The sequence below is a fragment of the Protopterus annectens genome, chromosome 9.part0 (genome assembly GCF_019279795.1).
Source record: "Protopterus annectens isolate FY-2018-M chromosome 9.part0, PAN1.0, whole genome shotgun sequence".
Classification (NCBI taxonomy): Eukaryota; Metazoa; Chordata; order Ceratodontiformes; family Protopteridae; genus Protopterus; species Protopterus annectens.
Genome location: NC_056743.1, coordinates 507,667,141 through 507,686,743, shown reverse-complemented (window position 1 = coordinate 507,686,743; position 19,603 = coordinate 507,667,141). Strand labels below are relative to the sequence as shown.

Here is a 19,603-nt window from a genome sequence, read left to right as displayed (position 1 = left end):
TGCACTCGCCTTTGGTCACTGAGGAGAGTTCACAATTTGGTTCTCATGATGCCCCTGACAAGACTCCATGTGAGATGCAATGGTATCTGCAGTCTCTTTGGTCTCAGCATCACCATACTTAATGCTGGTGTCATAAGAGATTACATGGTGGAGACTGTTTCCCTAAACCCAGATTTCCCCTGCTCCAAAGTACTATTACCACAGATGCCTTGATTTTGCTTGAGGAACACCTTTTTTTTTCAGGAAGGTTAAGGACACCAAAGACATGCATTTGTAAAATAACTGTATGCCCTGATCAAGTCATTCTACTCTGAATCCTCTCTGGCCCCCTGGATCTTTTCAAGTTGTTGCAGACATTAGTCCTATGGTACATGAACAAGCAAGGGTGATCCAGGTTGTACCCCCTTTGCAGAATGTGCTGTGAAGTTATAGCACAAGCTTAACATGGCAGTCTCACTACAGGCATTCTATCGAAGCAAAATTGTTTGGCAGATGAGCTGAGCAGAAGGGTGCTCCTGCAAGAACTAGATGGGGGGGGGGGATTCCAAATTTTGCATCTTTGGGGATTCCCTCAAGTGGATCTCTTTGACTGCTGATTGTTCGGAAAGGAGGCAAAATTAAAGGAGGCAAAATTCTGCTACAGGACTCTGTGCAGGAAGACCTGGAAGACTGATGCCTTTGCTTGAGCAGGAGTGTTCCTGTGTGCTTTTCCACACTTTTTCCTGTGGTATCCAGGGTAAGCTCATGTGGAGACACCCTTTTGTCCCAGGCAGCAGTGGCTCTCTTTTTGGAAATGGCTGGGGGCAGTTACTAGTTTCCTCAGAATGGATCTATTCACACAAGATCAGGGGGTGTTCTCTACACCCAGACCCCAGTCTACTTGCCATTACTGTCTGGATGGTTAGTCCCTTTTGGCACCAGTTTAACAAGGATGTGCAGTAGGTTTCGGTAGAAGTAAGCCTGCTACTAGCAATTTGTATTAACAAATGGTGGTTTTGTCTGCTAGAAAAGCTTTTCCATCCTTTCTGGCCTAATTTGTTCTCTGGTCTCTCTGTTGGAGTTGACTTGCTTATGGCTTTTCTTCCTCCAAGTTTCATTTATTGGCCATCTCAGTATGTCTAACCATGGATCCTCTTTCAATGCATTTTCATGTCTAAATGTTTTTGAAAGGGGTTTTGCATCATGCCTTCAAGAAACTTGGTGGCCCCTTTTAATTTTGTTAGAAGTCAACACTTGCTCCATTTGGACCATCTAACCACTGACTTGTGATTCATGACATAGAAAACTGTTCTGATTTGCTCTGAAGTTTGCAAGAAGGTTATTTGAGTCGGGATTGACTGGCCATAAGAGTTTCATTTTCCAGAGATGTGTGTTTTTGAAAACTAATCCTCCTTTTTCTGCCTGAAATGGTATTGGAGTTTTACTGTTAGCCAATCTGTCCAACTTTGTTTTCTGTCCTTGACCTAGAATTTAGGGAGGGTACTAGATACCTTGGATGCCCACAGGCAACTCTGGTATTATCTTGACGTAACTAAATCAGATTAGCTCATTTCTTGTGAGGGTAAAGGGCAACTGGAGTCAAAACTATTTGTGCGATTACCTTTTTGTTGTACTCGGCACAACAAAACTATTCTAGGCAGGCTCAAGGCCCAGTCTACCAGGACCTTTGCTTTTATGGGTGTGTGAAAAGGGATTATAAAAGTATTCTAGAATAGCAAACTATCTTCCCTATACATTTACAATCTTGTCCTAGGGCTAGTGAGATTTTGCTAGACAGTCTCAAGTGGCTCCTGGTCACTGCATCCCCCAATGTAGCAAGCTAATCTACACGTATAGCCAAGGCTACCACAGCAGTTTTGAACAGTTATATCCTTGCTGTAGGAACTGATCTGTAGCTGATGCCCAAGAAAGTCCTTTAACATCTAGTTTGTGCAGTTTGTACTTCATAATCCCTCACTAACATGGACTACTTGCATGCACATCTGTTAAAAGGCCCTTGGCTCTGGAACCAACAAATGAAACCAGGCCTATAAATGTTTTTTATGGAAATTCTTGCTTCAGAACAAAAAGCATCTCTTGCTGTTTCTTGACTTACACTGTAAGATCTGAAAAGGTGACTGATTTGGGGTTTGATGTGTTAGGTCCCATGTTTCATTCCAAGTTTGGTTTGGTTGCTAACAAGTGCTTTTCTCCCCTGTTGAAAGTGACTCCCAGTATGTAACTTGCATCACTAAACCTGTATTCCTTTTCAGATGCCTAAAGACCCGTCGTCTCAAGAAGTGGAGTTCTCCGATGTGGATTATGTATGTACTTGGAAGGTAATGTAACAGAAAAATAGTTCCACCTAGACTGTATTGTGCAATTCATAACTGTGCCCGTTTCATAGCCACTTGCCCAATGACTGCACAGTGTAGTCAAAGTCTTCAAAAGAGAAATGTGCAGCTTTAACAGTGGTACTTTCATGATCACTGTCTTAAGCTGTTCCACATTTATACTCTAGGTTGTTATCCCTGAATTTGTCATGCCTAGTTCTCTCTGGCAGTTGTAGACGAGATGTTCTTCATCTCACATTGCTGCAGTCCTAACACTTGGGTAGTCCGCTGTCCTCGGTCGGCCCGAATATCAAAGTATTAGGCTGACGTCGGTCAAGGCGCTTAAGACTGACATCAGAACGTCAGTGTACAAATGCGCATGACCGACGTCATATCCTCAGTCTTTTTTGCCGCATGGTCCGATGCAGAAGCAGCGTTGCAAGTGCCGTTCGGCGTCCTGAAATTTTTCGAATTCGGAGTTTCAGACCGAGTCAAAGTTGGCTAAGTACCCCGTTGGGGAATATTTTAGTTTTTTCTTGCCTCAGTGGTTTACCGGATGTCAGAAAAAGTGAATAACTGTATTTCTTGTGGGAAGCAGATACCGCATAGAGATTATCATACTTTGTGTATTCCTTGTTTGGGGCCTGAGCACGACGTTGTTGGGTGTCGCTTTTGTGCTAGGTTCAATAAGCGCACTATTAAGCGAAGGTTAGATTGTGCCAGGTTGGTCTTCGGGAAGCGGTGCAATTATAATATGCCGTTGGATGCTCCGACGCCCACTTCTTCGAGGAAGCGCAAAGACAAAGCAGCTAAACCCAGGCAAGAAGAGTCGTCCGTACCGGACGCCGGTTCTTTAGAGGCGTCAGTGGAACCGGTGGTTCCGCCGGAGGCTTCTCTGGAGTCCCAGGGGGAGACTTTGATATTGCAGGATGTGGCCTCTCAGGAGGCAGGTCAGGCTGAAGGGGCTTCTCAGGTTACTGTACTCCCCTCCCTTCCTAGGGTAGTTAGGCCCTCTCCTTCTGTTTCCAAGGCTTCTCCCAGAGGCAGGCCAGGTTTAGCTTCTGTTGGTGTCACTCCTAGTTTTACAGGATCTGTGCCCAAGAAGCACATGCTTAAAATGGCAGAAGATTTAATAACTTTGATTAGAGGTTCTTTGCCCCCTCCTGATAAGAGGCCTAGGGTGGAACCAGAGTTGGGGAGTTTTGAGCAGGCTTCGGATGTTTCAGAGTCTTCGGCTGAAGACTTGCAGGAGTACTCTCCTTATTCTGATTCTGATGTAGATGATTCGACTCCTTCTGCTTCTCCTCCAGAGGATTTTTCTTTTTCAGAGACTCTTCATTCCATGAGGGAACATTTTAAGTGGGAAGGTCAGGACTTCTCTGATTCCAGGAAAAGGCTTAGGGAATTTTTGCTTTTACCCCAGCATAGGCCTTTGGCTATACCACCTGTTCTGGATGTTGTGGAGGATGTGTTTGCAGAGGCTTCACTTAATCCTGATTCTTTGCCTCCTGCTCCTGTTAAACCGGATAGGTATTACAGGGTGCCTGAGGCTCATAAATATCTTTATAAGAGTCCTAGGGTGGACCCAGAAACTGTTAGTCAGGGACCTAAGGGTGTCAAGGCCTCTGTTGTAAAAATTCCGGTTCCTCCAGATAAAGAGGCCAGAGCTTTGGATAGATGGGGAAAGAAAGTCTATACTTCTTCCACCTTAGCTATGAGGGCTTTGAATTGCCAGTTTCACATGTTGAAATATCAAAACTATCTTCTTTCTCAATTGAAGTCTAAGGTAGATGCTCTGGCGGAAGGCATTGAGTGTAAAGAATTACAAGATTTGGTGCATGTCTCGAACAGGTGGGTAAGCATTCTTTACAATGTGGCTTTGATGCTGTACAGGCCTCGTCTAGGGTGGCTGCCACTGGTTCAGTTCTTCGCAGGCACGCCTGGCTGAGGGATCAGAATTTATCTGACCATGTTAAGACAAGGATTTTGGATGCTCCTTTACAGTCTGATGTGTTTGGTTCACCTGTGGAGTCAGTCTTGAAGAAAATGGAGGACAAGGCTAAGTCTATGCAGGCTGTTAAAGATTTTTTGCAAGTTCAGCCTCCGAAGTTTAGTAGGAATTGGCCTGCTAAGGGGTGGACGTTTCCTTCTTATGATTCTCAGTCTAGGGGTAGATCTAGACGTGGTAGGGGCAGGACTCAGAGTTCCTTCAGACCTAGAATGGGGAGTTCACCTGCACAGTCTTCGGGTGAGGGCAGGGGCCAGTCCTTTCGTAAACAGGCCCAATGACCTACCTTTTCAGCTGCCAGATCCTTCTCGCCTGGCAGCACCTTTGGGAGGAAGGTTGGCACTCTTCAAGGAAAATTGGAGTTTGATTACTCAAGACAGATGGGTATTGGATATCATACACCGAGGTTACAAGTTTTATTTCCATACCTTGCCTCCTTTCAAAGGCATGCCAGACGTTCCTCCTCAGCAAAGACTAGAGGCTCACAAACAAATTTCTCTGCTACTTCACATAGGGGCCATACAGCCGGTCCCTCTACCAGAAGTGGGCCTAGGATTTTATTCTCGCCTGTTCCTAGTACCAAAGAAGGGGAACACGTGGAGACCAATTTTGGATTTATCTATCCTCAACACATATCTGGACATTCCCAAGTTCAAAATGTTGACGTTACAACAGCTTTTGCCTCTGCTGGGCAAAGATCAGTGGATGGTGACTCTGGATCTCAAGGAGGCTTACCTTCATGTTCCTATCAGGCTCAGTTGCAGGAAGTATCTGCGTTTTCGGGCTGGGACTTCTCATTATCAGTTCTCTGCATTGCCCTTTGGCTTATCTACTGCGCCCAGAGTGTTCATGAAAGTTCTGGCTCCAGTGATAGCTTTCTTCAGGCTAAAAGGAATACAGATCTATCCTTATTTGGACGATTGCCTAATTCTGGCCCAAGAAAAGGACGAACTTCTTCATCATTTACAGTATGTGATAGCAGTGCTAAGATGCCTGGGGTATTCTGTGAACGAAATAAAGTCCAGTCTAGTACCCTCTCAGGACATGTGCTTTCTGGGTGTGAGACTGAATACAGCGTCCCAGATGGCCTTTTTGACCCCGGACAAACAAAAGACTCTTTCTCTTTACTTCCATCAGTTGTCTCATCAGTCCAGGCTGACTGCAAGGACAGTCCTTCAAGCCTTGGGGTTCATGGCATCTTGTATTCTGGTGCTTCCCAATGCCAAACTGCATATGAGGAAGCTACAATGGTATCTCAAAAATGTATGGACACAGCACTGCCAAGATATGGACACTGTCATTCAAATAATACCTTGCATTCAAAAGGAGTTTTGTGGTGGGCTCAGGAATGTCACCTAAACAAGGCACTCTCTGTGACCCGACCAGAGGCGAGTCAGATTCTAACGACAGATGCCTCAGACAAAGCTTCGGAGCTCATCTAAATGGAAAGTGGATACAAGACACGTGGCCTGCCAGACTTCAACATCTACATATCAACTTGAAGGAGATGTTAGCAGTCCAATTTGCATTAATAGCTTTCAAGGATTTACTTCTTCCAGGGCAGATGTTGGTTCTAACAGACAACACAACTGTCATGTGGTACATCAACAAGCAAGGGGAACATTCTTATCCTCTATGCAGACAAGCAATGATTTTGTGGGAGACTGCTCTCAGTTTACAGCTGAATCTTCAGGCAAGGTTTCTGCCGGAGCACAGAACTCCTTAGCAGATGTGTTGAGCAGACAAATTATGGATCCCCACGAGTGGAAATTGGATCCTCATGTATTTCAGAAATTGACAGTGTTGTGGGGAACTCCAGACATAGATCTGTTCGCTTCTCCACTAAACTACCAGCTGCCAAAGTTTTGCACAAAAAGGTTTCATCCCACAGCTTGGAAAGTGGATGCTCTTTCATTCAAGTGGAGCAATCTTCATGTGTATGCCTTTCCACCTCTGCCTCTCCTCCCAAAGGTACTCCTGAAGGTCAGACAGGACAAGCCAAAGATGATTTTAATAGCTCCAGATTGGCCTCGACAGCACTGGTACCCATTACTGAGAAGTCTGGTACGGAGCCTCCATGGCCTTTGCCTTGATTCCACACCTGCTGTCTCAGGAGAACAGTCATTTACTCAATGTCAAACTTCACTCTCTACATCTAACAGCCTGGCATATTCTGTTTTAAACCCTGGAGGGTCTCAGCTTCCACAGCAAGTTTTGAATGTTATTTTGGAGGCCAGAAGGCCTAGTACAAGGAAAGTGTACGCAGATAAATGGAAGAGATTTTTATTTTGGAGTACAGCAAAGGAATTTGATGTTTCTAAGCCTAATTTAAGTGTGGCTCTTCAATATCTTACTGAGTTACTGGACAAGGGTTTGTCCTTCTCTTCTATTAAGGTTCATGCTGCAGCAATTTCTGCTCACTATGACTGTGACCCACCATTGTTTTCTCATCCTTTGTTTAATCAATTCCTTAGAGGGGCAAAGAATATAAGACCCCCACGTAGAGCTCCTACTCCTGCTTGGGATCTCAATTTTGTGTTGGAGAAACTCACTCTACAACCTTTTGAGCCTGCAGCTACTGCAGAGTTGAAGTATTTGTCATGGAAGACTGCTTTTTTGTTGGCCATTACCTCTGCGAGAAGGGTTTCTGAATTACAGGCCCTTATGGCAGTTGAGCCTTTCTTAATTTTCCATAAGGACAGGGTATCTTTGCGTACTAATCCTTCCTTTAGCCTAAAGTGGTTTCTAGTGTGGCTTTAAACCAGACTATTCATTTGCCTACTTTTTATGCAAACCCCCAAAATAAAGGGGAAAAGATTTTGCACACTTTGGATTTACACAGGCAGTTGCGATATTATTTGAGCAGAACTAAAGGGTTCAGGCAGTCTCAGCAGTTATTTGTTTCATTTGCTTTGGGTTCTCAGGGCAAGCCTGTGTCAAAACAAACTATTTCTAAGTGGATTGGGTTTTGTATTGCTTTCTGTTATTCCCATCATGGTAAGGTGATTCCAGCTGGGATTAGGCCTCATTCCACTAGGGCTACTGCCACTTCTACAGCTGTTTTAAGGGGTGGCAACTAAAGATATTTTGGAGGCAGCTACTTGGAGTTCAGTGCATACTTTCTCTAAGCATTACCACCTTCCACTTTACTCTAAATCTAGGGCTGGTTTTGCCACTGCAATTTTACAGGACATTTTGGCAGCTCCTAATGCTTTATAGTTTTGCCATCCTCCCTTACCTCTGCTTTGGGATTCTACCCAAGTGTAAGGACTGCAGCAATGTGAGATGAAGAACATAGTACAGTTTTGTACCTACCATAAATGTAGATGTTCGAAGATCCACATTGCTGCAGTCCAATTTACCCTCCCTCCTTCCCCTCTGTAGTTAGAGGCGGTTGTGTGGGTTGGGTTGTGAATATTGTGGATATTGTATATATTGTACATATGTTTAGTGCAAGGGTGGTTGGTTGTTTTTTGCTGTCTTTTGGTTTTGACCTTTCTTTTTAAGGGTCTTCTGACATCTGGGGCAAGAAAAGACTGAGGATATGACGTCGGTCATGCGCATTTGTACACTGACGTTCTGATGTCAGTCTTAAGCGCCTTGACCGACGTCAGCCTAATACTTTGATATTCGGGCCGACCGAGGACAGCGGACTACCCAAGTGTTAGGACTGCAGCAATGTGGATCTTCGAACATCTACATTTATGGTAGGTACAAAACTGTACTTTTCCCTTTCAGCACTAGACTGGAACATTGGAAGTACTTTTTTAGAGGGTTGCAGCAGATATTTGTTTCGATGGCAGAGGCTGGAGTGAAGATGAAGCTGTTTTTCCTTGTTTTGTGACCCTTCATATGTATTAAATATCCAATTTATTTAAAATGTCAAGCTTTAACTGAATTTTACCTATTCTGCTTTGGTAGGTTCCTCATGTGTTTTGTTACAAATAAGTGGACACCATTTCTGCCCGCAATAAGAGTTTCATCAAACTTTTTGGATAACTTGGCACTGAGCCTTCAGAATGCCTCCAGAAATAAATTTGCATGTCTCTTGGGTCACTCGATGTTTCAAGTAATTCCTTTTTTATGTTTAACATCGAGGGGCACTAAAATAACTTTCTAGATTAAGTACAGGTGGGACAAGCCTAAAAAAGGGTGCATGGAAACTACTGCATTAATGCACAGTTATCCTTTCAACAATTAAAGTACAGTCCACCTCACTCAGTCCTAGTAATGCCAAGGAGAAATATTAGCTTGGTGGACTGTCTAGATCTAGTTTTCTCTATATAGATTGATAATCCTGGCAAATGAAAGGCTTTGTAGGTTAGAGAGGAGATTAGGATGGTACACTTCAAAAGAAAAGACCCTAGAGGAGGTAAGGTTGGATGAGATTCAGACTTTAGACGTTTCGTGTATTTTTCATCCTTAAGATGTGTCCTACTAGGCTAGTGGTCTCTCTATCCTGGAAACTAGATGTCCTATTGATACTGACTACTGGCAATTGGGTCAGGGCACCAGAAAGATCTGCCTACTAAGTGTCATGAGATCTTCTGCAACCACAGATTCTGGCAGTTGTGAACTTGGTTTAATATCTCATCTGAATTTCAGAGTAGCTGTTGTAAAATGTCTCCAAAGAGAATATGTGCAGGAGGGTACTAGGTGGAACTCTGGGTCTGTAATAAAAGTACATGGAATAGGTAGTGGGCAAGGTAGCTGCAAGATACCAACTGCACACAAGATCTTTGCCTTTCCTGACAACTGCACTGTTTCCCCAGAAACCAATAACATGGAATGTTAACTGTAATGTGCACCAAGTTTAAGCGCTGTACTGTGAGTTTTGGTATTGCATGTGAGACTACACCATGTAGATTATACCCCACATTGTGTAACCTTCTGAATACTGATTTTCTTTTCCTGTGGCCTGCTTTTTCCCTGACCTTCATTGTAAGGATTGACCATTCTCGCTAGATTACCATAGTTGTAGACTTTAATGTAAATTCATATCCTTCTCTTTCCATGCTCTAATTTTAATCCATACTATTCTCAAACTGCAACTGAAATGTAGTGCAAAAATTTTAATTGCACATTTTCTGATCACTTGGATACTAGGAGTATTTTTCACTTAGTACCACAACAGGAGAGACTTGGAAAGTTTACTGGGTTTATCCCATTTTCAGCAAAGGCCTGGAGAGAAGCTTCACATATTAAGCAACATATTTTAAATGCAAAAGACATTTCGTAAAATTGAGTTTACATGAAAACAGTTGTATGAAATACATCTTTATCACAATATACAGTTGGAGTTTAAAGAAATATATTTTTCATGAGGTAGCTGGTTAGAGAAAGTGTACAGAAACACAGTACGTCCATCTATCAGAGATGCAGATAAGGGTAGCAAAGGCAGAAAGGGATTTGGCAGGAGTAGAACTTGGTTATATTTTTAGGTAGACTGAGGTAGAGAGTTTGTATAGGCCTGCATTAAATAAAATGGAGGTAGTGGTAGTTGCCTAGTAAATGTGAAGTATGTAGAGGGTGGAGTGGCAGTCTGTAGAACAGGGTAAATGACAGTTGTGGGAGAATATGCAGTGAGATTTCTTGGATAAAGTTAAATGTGTAAGGTTAGGGTACAGAAAGGTTAAGTAAAGGGAGTGCAACTTTTGAAGGTGGTTCAGATTGAGTACGGGGGGATGGGGGGTGTTGGGTAGTGTGTGAGCACAACCAGTTACTCAGCAGGTATTGCTTTAGTCCCATCTTAAAGACCTGCAATGTGCCCATCTATTTTATCTCTGGGGAGGGGAATTTAGTTCCAGAGGTTTGCTTCCTGGTTAGAGTATAGCAAGTGTCCTGTGCCATTTGGGTTTACGGATAGTAAAGCTGCTTTGGACCGTAGGGCTCCGTTAGTGGTACTGGGTTCCAGTATTCCTTCTAGAGCTGGGCACTGTTCTGGGAAGTTTGTGCTTTGTAATTTGATTGTGGTTAGGGTGTTTAAGTGAGGTTTATAGTGCTATGCAATGTTTTATCTACAGCAAACTGCACTTTTGTTATAGGCAGTCTCTTGTTTATCACTGCTTAACTCCATAATTTCTCTGCACTAGGCAATGGAAAAGCTTGTGGATGAAGGCCTGGTGAAAGCTATTGGTGTGTCTAACTTCAATGTGTCCCAACTGGAGAGACTACTGTCTTCATGCAGAATTAAGCCAGCAGTCAACCAGGTAAGTTTTGCAATCGGTGGAAAAGGTGAGAAGTAAAAACAGATTGTAGCAGCTTGTCTTTGAAGTAAACTGAATTTTAATAGCCGGTCATATTACAAATGGCACATGCAAGTCTTCACACAGATGTACAGGCTGGGAAGAAATTAATCAAAAGCAAACTGACTTGACAGATGCCATGAAATATCTGAAAAGGTTAGTGAGGAAGTAAATGGCAAATTTGCACTACTGTCTTACAGCTCACTGCAGAGGTTTTGAGTGAAACATTGCACTTATTGTAAAGCAGTCATTCTAACAAGCTAGCTGCTTACTTGGTAAAATAAATGGCCTTGCTAACAGGCAGAAATGCAATAAATTGAATGCAGTTTTTTTGTTTGTACCAAGCACATATTTGTCAGCTATGTCCTAGAGTCCCTCCTCAATTATTTACTCCTGCCTCCCCTGTACCTCTCTGGCTTTTCCATTTTTGAACTCTATCCCCATGAGCAGAAAAATCTGTAGTGTATGCCTTTGGGGGGATTGAGAAGAAAGAATAATATCTTTGTATGAGATCATCCTTACGGTTAGAGAGGGATTTTTAGTCTTATTACCCTCTGTCCCATCCACATGTTCAAACACATCTAGACTAGCATCATCGGTTTTGACTAATTACTGTTGTGTACCACTCCCTTATTAAATTGGAATAAGTGAAGTAGAAAAAGTACCACTTTCCCTTGAGCCTCCCATTGATTCGTTAATCAAACTGGAATCTGCTTTTTGCAGTCGGGGCTGTATCTTTTCATGCCTCAAGGACAGCTAAGTGAGTTGTTATGGTTGTTAGAGTGAGTTAAAAGTAGGTATTAAACTAACTGAAGGTTTTTCCTGGTTGAGTTTTGAACAAATGCTCGAATGCCACTTGCATGATGAATGTGAGTTTTGGTGTCTTGTGAATGGCCTATCAAATATAGTAAAGGACTGTCTTGCTGGTGTTTATAATTGCATACTCGACCAGTCAGCTTTTCGGAACCAAAATTATGGCCCTATTAAGGAAGCTGTTTCTAGGCAACATCCAGAAGGGTTTGTCACATGGGAGTCACATGGGACTACATAACCCGAGAAGGTTTGGCTGATGTGGATAATGCAGTAAATGAGCTTGGAAGTCTTTAACTTCCACTCTTCCCCACCCACCCTGTATGTCTCCATTAGAGCCAAGGCATAAGATGCAACAGTAAGCACCACACACTGGATCAAGGGTCTTCTGCATCAGACCTCTCAACTGTCCCTCTTTTCAGGCTCAAGCTACCTGCTGCACATGATGTTACCTGTTTTATATATATTGTATATTCTACTTTCAGGCTTTTCCTCACTCAATTTTTCTGAATCAAATTCATGTGTTTTTTTAACGCCATGTAGTAAACAGAACCATACTAAGTGACCAACATACCTGTGGCACCAATTTAAGAAAGAGGATGCATCTTGTATCTCCCCTTTTGGAAGCAAAACTGATTAGAATTTTGCAGTATAGCTAGTCTACAGATTTTGCAGTTTGTGCTAAATTTGAGTGGTATCCCACATTCCAACTGGGAGCAGGAGAAGTTTTATGCCATTTGGTATTCAAACTTGCCAATCAACATGTTTTATCTACCTTCTTTTCAAGGGCTTTTTACATCTGTTTTCAGGGTCTGCTCTGGACCCACAAAATGAACACCTAATGCCTCTAGTGATGAGGATCCCTCTGACTGGGGTTTAATCATTTTATGTTCATCTTCCCCGTGCCACAAGTACAGTCTTTCAGTCTTTTTATTTTCACTTCTGATATGAAAGTGAATGGTCCAGCAGAACAGGATTAGGACTTTTTTCTGTTTAGCCTGCACGTCCATCTTGTCAAGTTATTCTCTGCCTGCACATCAGTCTGTGCAAAGGGCAAGAATTGAGCAACTCCAGGAGAAAATGCTGAGTTGCATCCTAAGGCTGTGCCCATTTCTTTTGCACTCTACTCCCTACTGGAGCATTGCAAAATTACTTCTGACTACTCCATCCTAACCATGAAGAAAGGAATGCAGAATTGCTGCGAAATCTCTCCCTTCCCTTAACTTTGTGAAGCTAGGTGTGCAGTATTCCCTGGGTCCACTGACCCCCCCCCCTTAAGTTTGTATACTGGAGTTTTCCTCCTCTTCACTAAAGATTTTCATGTGGAAAGGCTGGGAAATTTGACCTTTGGTACCCAGCCGCTGCTTTTAATTTATCTGCTGCACAGGCACGTGTCTAGCCAGCATCTGAGTATCTCCATTTTTCCTTCTGGAAAACACAAGTTGGAATTCTGTATATAAAAAAAATGGTCATGTTGCTATTTGGCTGCATTAAGTAGGCTTGTGTGTTGTCCTTGTGCTTCTAATACAATACACTGTCATTACAGCTGTGAAAAATGATGCACCCCTTTCCAAGTCAGTGTTTATGAACTATTGTTGGTCACATCTTTCTCTTGGAATTCCTGCACAGACTTTTCTCTGTGTGGTGTACAGAGAACAGTTGCTCACTTAATCATTGTAGAAGAGTCTCCAGTTTAATGTAGTGAGGACAGATGTAGACTTGAGTCTAAAATGTATATTCAGGAAACTGATCTGAGCTTTTTCTTTGACAGGTGGAACTGCATCCTTACCTGACGCAGGCTAAGCTAGTGCAGTACTGCAAGTCCAAGGGAATTATCCTGACAGCATTCAGTCCATTGGGCTCTCCAAGCAGTCCCTTGTAAGTATCGGTCCTTTAGACAAATGAGTCTAGGTCTACAGAAGTAGTGCTGTCCAGATATGTAACCTCTGAAATGCCAGCAGTGGACTTGGTTCTGTCACGTTTGCCTGGGATCAGTGCAGCTGAGATACCAAAGTGAGATGTTTTGCTTCTAATAGGTCTTCTAATCCAGTCAGCCATATGCCTGGCCAGTGAGCTCTTATTCACCACACTGTAAGGAATAGCTCTCAACCTTCCATCTCCAAAATGAGGAACACTAGCCCTCATAATGTGGAACAAATAGGCAAAATGTGGAACACATACTAATGGCTTACTAACAACTTCAACTAGGAAGGTCATAGGATGGTTAAATATATAATGGTTTTACTTGTAAAGAACATTTAATGAATTAATATGATTAATTTCCATTTACAATGGATTTCAGTTTAAAAAAAAAAAAAAAAAAAAAAAAAAAATTCCTCACTAAATGTGTGACAGTCTTTCAATGTGGAACTTTGAGGAACTTCGAGGAACACACCTTCAACTAGTAATCTCCCCACTGCCTTCTCTTTCTCCTGTATCTACCTCCAACATAAAAAAACTCTTAAGTAAACTTAAGCCCACCAAATTAGCAGCAGACAACCTCCCAAGTGAATACCTACAAATTGCAGCTGATGCTCTGGCCTACCCAGTATCCATCTTGATTTAACTGATCTCTGTCAGTTATGTTCCCACACTGTGGAAAGTATCGCATATAATTCCCCTCCACAAAGGCGGACCCTCTACAGAACTAACCAATTACCGCCCCGTAGCTGTTCTCCATTCTCTCTGTTCTTCCCAATCAGGCAGGGGTGGATGCTGAGAGATCCCACCATGGTCATTTCATGCATGGCATGGTGACTGTTGTACTTAGATTTAATTCTCAGTAATGTTTTTGTTTGAGAACCAGCACTACCTCCAACTACTAGGTGTGGCTATGGGCACCCCCTGTGCCAATAGCTATGGTAATTTGGTTATGGCACAGTGGGAGAATGATAACATACGTAGTAATATGTTTAGCCATCATGTAAAATATTATGCCAGGTTTGTGGATCCCATTTACCTATGAGAAGGTGATGGGCAACTTTCAGACTTTGTTAGGTTATGTTGAAAGTACCTCAGATTTCCTCAGGTTTGCTGTTAAAACAGAGCGAGAAAGTCTCACTGAAAAAACAGTCAGTAAAAACTAAATGAAAACTCCAGCCAAGCTAGAACTTCCAACGAGTGACCTTCCAAACCTCCTGTAACAGAGGCACATGGGATATATGCAAATTACCCTTATAAACATCAGGTGTTTCAGCTATATAGTGATTCTGATTGCCCATGACTTTTACGTTTGAAGTCGTTTTAATGGACAATTTCAGGCCAATAAAGCCAAACCCCACTAGCTATGGATATGCATATTTCGGCCTTGTTAAGACCTCATCAGCATAGTACAAGCAGAGTGTTTGACTAAGCATAAGAAATACAGGATTGTTCTACCCAGCTGATGTCAATTATTAGGGTGACTGCAAATTATCCCAACTAACAAATTAAAACAGAGTGAGAAGGTCACACCCTGTGTTCCTTATGCTTAGTCAAACACTCTGCTTGTGCTATGCTGACGAGGTCATAAGGCCGAAATATGCATATCCATAGCTAGTGGGGTTTGGCTTTGTTGGCCTGATTGTCCATTGCCCATGACCATTGCCCATGACTTTTACGTTTGAAGTCATTTTAATCAGAATCGCCATATAGCTGAAACACCTGATGATCATAAGGGTCATTTGCGTATATCCCATGTGCCTCTTGTTTCAGGAGGTTTGGGAGGTCACTCATTGGAAGTTCTAGCTTGGCTGGAGTTTTCAGGTTTACTGTTAATATTTCTATTGATTTTTTTTTTTTGGATGTCACCATTTCTAAGAATTCTGATGGTACTTTAGGGACACAACTATATAGGAAACCTTGTTGGAGGAATGGGCTTCTGCATCGTTCCAGCATGCATCCCCCGCATATTTTTTTTCTAACAATAATGGTCAATGCTTAAGGGCTTCTAAGCTATGTATTAATTACGTTATGTTCGAGGAAACTGTACATTGAGGAATGGCTTCTCTGAGATAGGTTACTCACAGATGCACATAGTTAATGCTAGGAATAACTCTGCAAGAACGACAAGGCAGAGGGACCTTATATTTTTCCTCTAGTAGGACTGTGAACAGTAACCGAAGGTCCGGAGAGGCCCAACATTCTACGGTATTTCTAAGATATTGTAGTGATATACAGCATTACTGCAATGTTATAAGAAAGAATTGGCCTGTCTTTTTAACTATCATAAGGTGAGACAGATAGTGGGCAAGTACCCTTACTTCAAGGCCCACACCCCATATACCTACAGGGAAAGTTGGTATGCTTCCTTGCCATAATTGCAAGGCATGCTCTTCATATCCACTGAACTTTTTCACACATCCCATTACAGGGTGCATTTTTACACCCAGATTTGTGGCGACATGCAGGAGCAGCAGTTTGGTATATTTGGCTACCTGCTGCTCCTCTGATGGTTTCTATGTGGGCAAAATCGCACAAGAACTTAGAGGGTACTTGAGCACCTAGACAGCATATGCAACCATATAACATCAAATACTTTAGATAATCCTGCCTTATTGTTTCCAGGACGCAATTCTTTTAAATTTAGAGTTTCACAACTTTTGCATTTCCATATTAGAAGAGGTGATTTTAATAATGTTGATGTGTGAGATTAAATGGATTGTTTGCATGCATATGAATACCCAGGACTTAATAAGGGTGTCTCCCTTAAACCAACCCTACTGAGTAGGCAGTGATACGAGTTGCATCACTTTGTTTGGTCTTTTTTAATTAATTTGTTGATTGGTTGTGCTGTTTTTAAATATCTGTTTTAACGATTTGGTCTAATGAAGCGGTAACCCTGCAAAAGCGCTAGCCTTCAATAAAACCGTTTTTTGAACATTCTTGGTGTTCAACAGAGGTTTATCCTGCCTGGACTGTGTTGGTTGACTCTCAATTATTTTTCTCAGCTCCTGTCATTCTCTCCTGAATTTAATCAGAGGAAATGTGAAATGACTCTGATAGTTAAGAAATTACTAGGAATTACACTTGCATAAATGTGATTTAATTTGCTGCCTTATGCATTATGGTTGAGCTCTTCAGAGCCATGTTTGGCTTTGTGAAATTTATATATGGTAAAATATTGAGCCAAGGGAATAACTAACTGCGCACATCTTTTAAAACTACAAAGCGGTTACTCTCTAGGTTTATTATGTAGTGTGTCTCCAGACTGCATTGGAAGGTCTCTGCAATGAAAGCGTGCTTCAGCAAATTGTGGGATATGGGCTCCTGTAGCAGAAGGTAAATTGTGGGATATGGGATCATGTAGCAGAAGGTAAGGTGACTTGCTGTCATGTAAACATAAATAAGGAGGAATTGTACATGTCTCCAACATTACGATATTTTAGATCAAGTAGCCTGAACAAAAGGGGTTGAGGCTGTCTGACTAGGCAGTGTCCTATTTTAGGGCCCCAAGACCAGAGTGCTTCCCAGTAGTGCTGAAAACGTTGCTGGTTATCAGTGTCCTTTTATTGCAGTGACCCAGATTTTTTAAAGGTATTTTTGTAACTTGATGCCAGTAAAGTGAATTAAGAAACCCAAGACTTCAGAACAAGAGGTATTCAAAGGCTGACCACGCTGTCATGGTCACCCTACTGAAGATGAGGAGGTAGGACACTGGCTTTTTAATTGTGCTGCTGTCCTTTTGGCAAGAACCATGGCATTTAAGACCATATAAGAAAAACCCAAGTATGCGACCCCCAGCAAATTCACTGCTTTATGTAGATAGAAAAAGTGATTGCTGTCAGTGATGGAGTAAAATAAGACAGGGTTTCAGTTGACTGAGGTACACTAAAAAGCATGAATAAGAATCCCATTTTGGTTTATTAATACTTACTTTCATTATTTAGGCATTTTGTAATGTATTGTAGTTTTTACACCAAGTGTATCTCTCTTTTTTTTTTTTTTTTGCAGGAAACCAGCGGCACAAAAGAACATTCTTGAAGATCCTGTGATAAATGAGATTGGGAAGAAATATGGCAAGACAAATGCACAAGTGAGTGGACTTTAATTTCACATGGTTTTGAATTGTACTTTTACAGATCCCTATACTTATCGGAAGTGGGGGAAAAATGTGAGTGAGACTTCATTATTTTTTTTGGAAACCATGCTGCTCCTGGCAGTATTTCCTGTACTGATAAGGCAAAATAATACAATAAAATTTTCAAATGCTGAACATTTAGACTCTGACAGATGAATTGAAATGTGGCACAGTGTCCAAAATTCCCTTCAGCTTCACCTTGTTAAATGCTGAGCCGCTAGCAGACTTGGCATGTATAGCAGCGACTTTCCCATTGAGCTGCATCTATTTTTTTCTAAAGGGAGGCATGCAGTATACGGTCTAGATTGTAATCTTTCTTCAGTTAGAAGTAAATTGTACAGATCCTTCAAGGCAACATTTTCTTTTACTGTAATGGTGTAGCTGTCAAGATGTCTGCTTACCTGAGCAAAAGTGGCCCACCAACTTCAAGGATTCATGGCAGCCAAACTTAAATCCATTCGAAAAATAGCATCACAAACTTCCATAGATGCTAAGGAAAATCTTGAAGTGTGGAGCATATTTCTCCACAGTGCTTCTCTTAAGTATAGTACAGGCATAAGATAACATCTGAAAATTCACTTGAGGGAATGCAATATTGTAAAAGAAACAGCCTTCCCAGGTTGAGCTTCATTAGTTCCTCATATGTATAATTGCAGTCTTGACATGCATTTCCCGCAACAAACTTCTACTTGGTAACTGCTAGAAATGGTAAAGACATTGCCACTGTAGGTTGGTACAGAAATTTCACTCTGGTTTTCCAAGTTACAGCATGTTCATTGTCTGGAGGTTGATTAAAGGCATTTTATTCCGAATGAGGAAAGTGTGTAATCGCAGTGAGTTGGCATCGCACAGTTTTTTCAGAAAGGTGTTTACCATTCACAATGGAACCCAAGAAGCAGTTGCTGAAATATTTATTTAGGCACTATTTTGACTCTCTTTCAGCTTCCTCTGAGAGATACCCGCATTAACTTAAATATTTTCAAACATCAAGCCTCATTGAAAGGCCATATTCCTTGAATTTGGACCACAAATTGTGGTGAGCTTATGATGCTCTATCTTAAAAAGTTTAGTTTCTCAGTGATTCAGTAATTTCCATTGCAAGGGAAACTCCAGTTACTAAATGCAGACTCCAAAATAATCCCTGTACTGTTGAAGGTAAAATTGCCTAACAATTTCCAACACTGAACTGCATGGAAGTCCTTAAGGATCATAGGTCAGATGTTCTTCGTGTTTCACTGTTGCAGTCATTACATTTGGATTATCTGCCTACAAGAAGCCCTCAGCCGGCCTGAATACCAGAGTCTTGGATTCCTGCATCGGATACTGTCTCTTCTTCCATGATGACAGGTTGTCAGGGGTATAAAACATGCAACCGACGTCAATACATCAGTCTTTCTTGCCTTGCAGTGCCCGAAGCAGAAACAGTTCGCAAGTGCCCGTCGGCAGATTCCTGAAATTTTCATTTTCATGTTTCAGAACCAAAGTCTTCAAAAAAAACTAAGTACCCTGTTGGGGATCCTTTTTTTTTTGTTAACCGATGTCAGTAAAAGTTAACCATAGTCTTACCTGTGGAAAGCAAATACCTCAGATTTTCATTCGTACTGAATTCCTTGTTTAGGCTGAGACCACGACATCCCTCACTGTCTTTTGTGCCTTATTTAACCTCTGAACAATTCATTGTCTATTTTTGCATCAAATTATTTTGGTACTCTGCATAACGATCCAGAAATGGCTTTGGTAAGGCATCTGACTACCGATATTCCGAAAAAAACGTAAGGATAAAAACAGACTGCATAGGTCCAAAACTGCCGATGATGCTTCCATTAAGCTAACTGCCAGTTCGCTGGTACTCAGTAAGGTGCTTTCGCAGCCCCTGATACCCGCTACTTCAGATTCGCAGGCCTCTACTGAGACCCATTCGGAGTCCGGTATGCCGTGAGATGCTTCTTAGACTTTGGAACCTACAGATGTCTCTACCTTGGATGGGTCTGGAGCCGCTGTGCAGGCACCGGCTTCTGCGTATGTATTCAGGCCTACAGACTTGCATTTTAAACGGACGCCATCTTCTTCATCCAGTCCAAACCACATGGTCAGGCCTGTATAAATGCTTAGAATAGCTGAAGACCTTATTACTTTAATCAGAGGAAGCCAGCCTTCCCCTCTGGAATGA

At 42.0% G+C, this 19,603-nt stretch overlaps 1 protein-coding gene across 1 annotated transcript in view; it reads left to right on the top strand.

Moving 5' to 3' along the window:
* LOC122811306 (aldo-keto reductase family 1 member B1-like) overlaps positions 1–19,603 on the top strand; it is a 272,278-nt gene that overhangs the window by 106,388 nt on the left and 146,287 nt on the right. The window contains exons 4-7 of the mRNA XM_044083067.1: positions 2,253–2,318; positions 10,413–10,529; positions 13,147–13,253; positions 17,307–17,388. Coding sequence (XP_043939002.1) covers positions 2,253–2,318; positions 10,413–10,529; positions 13,147–13,253; positions 17,307–17,388 — 372 coding nt within the window. The remainder of the gene's footprint in view (positions 1–2,252; positions 2,319–10,412; positions 10,530–13,146; positions 13,254–17,306; positions 17,389–19,603) is intronic.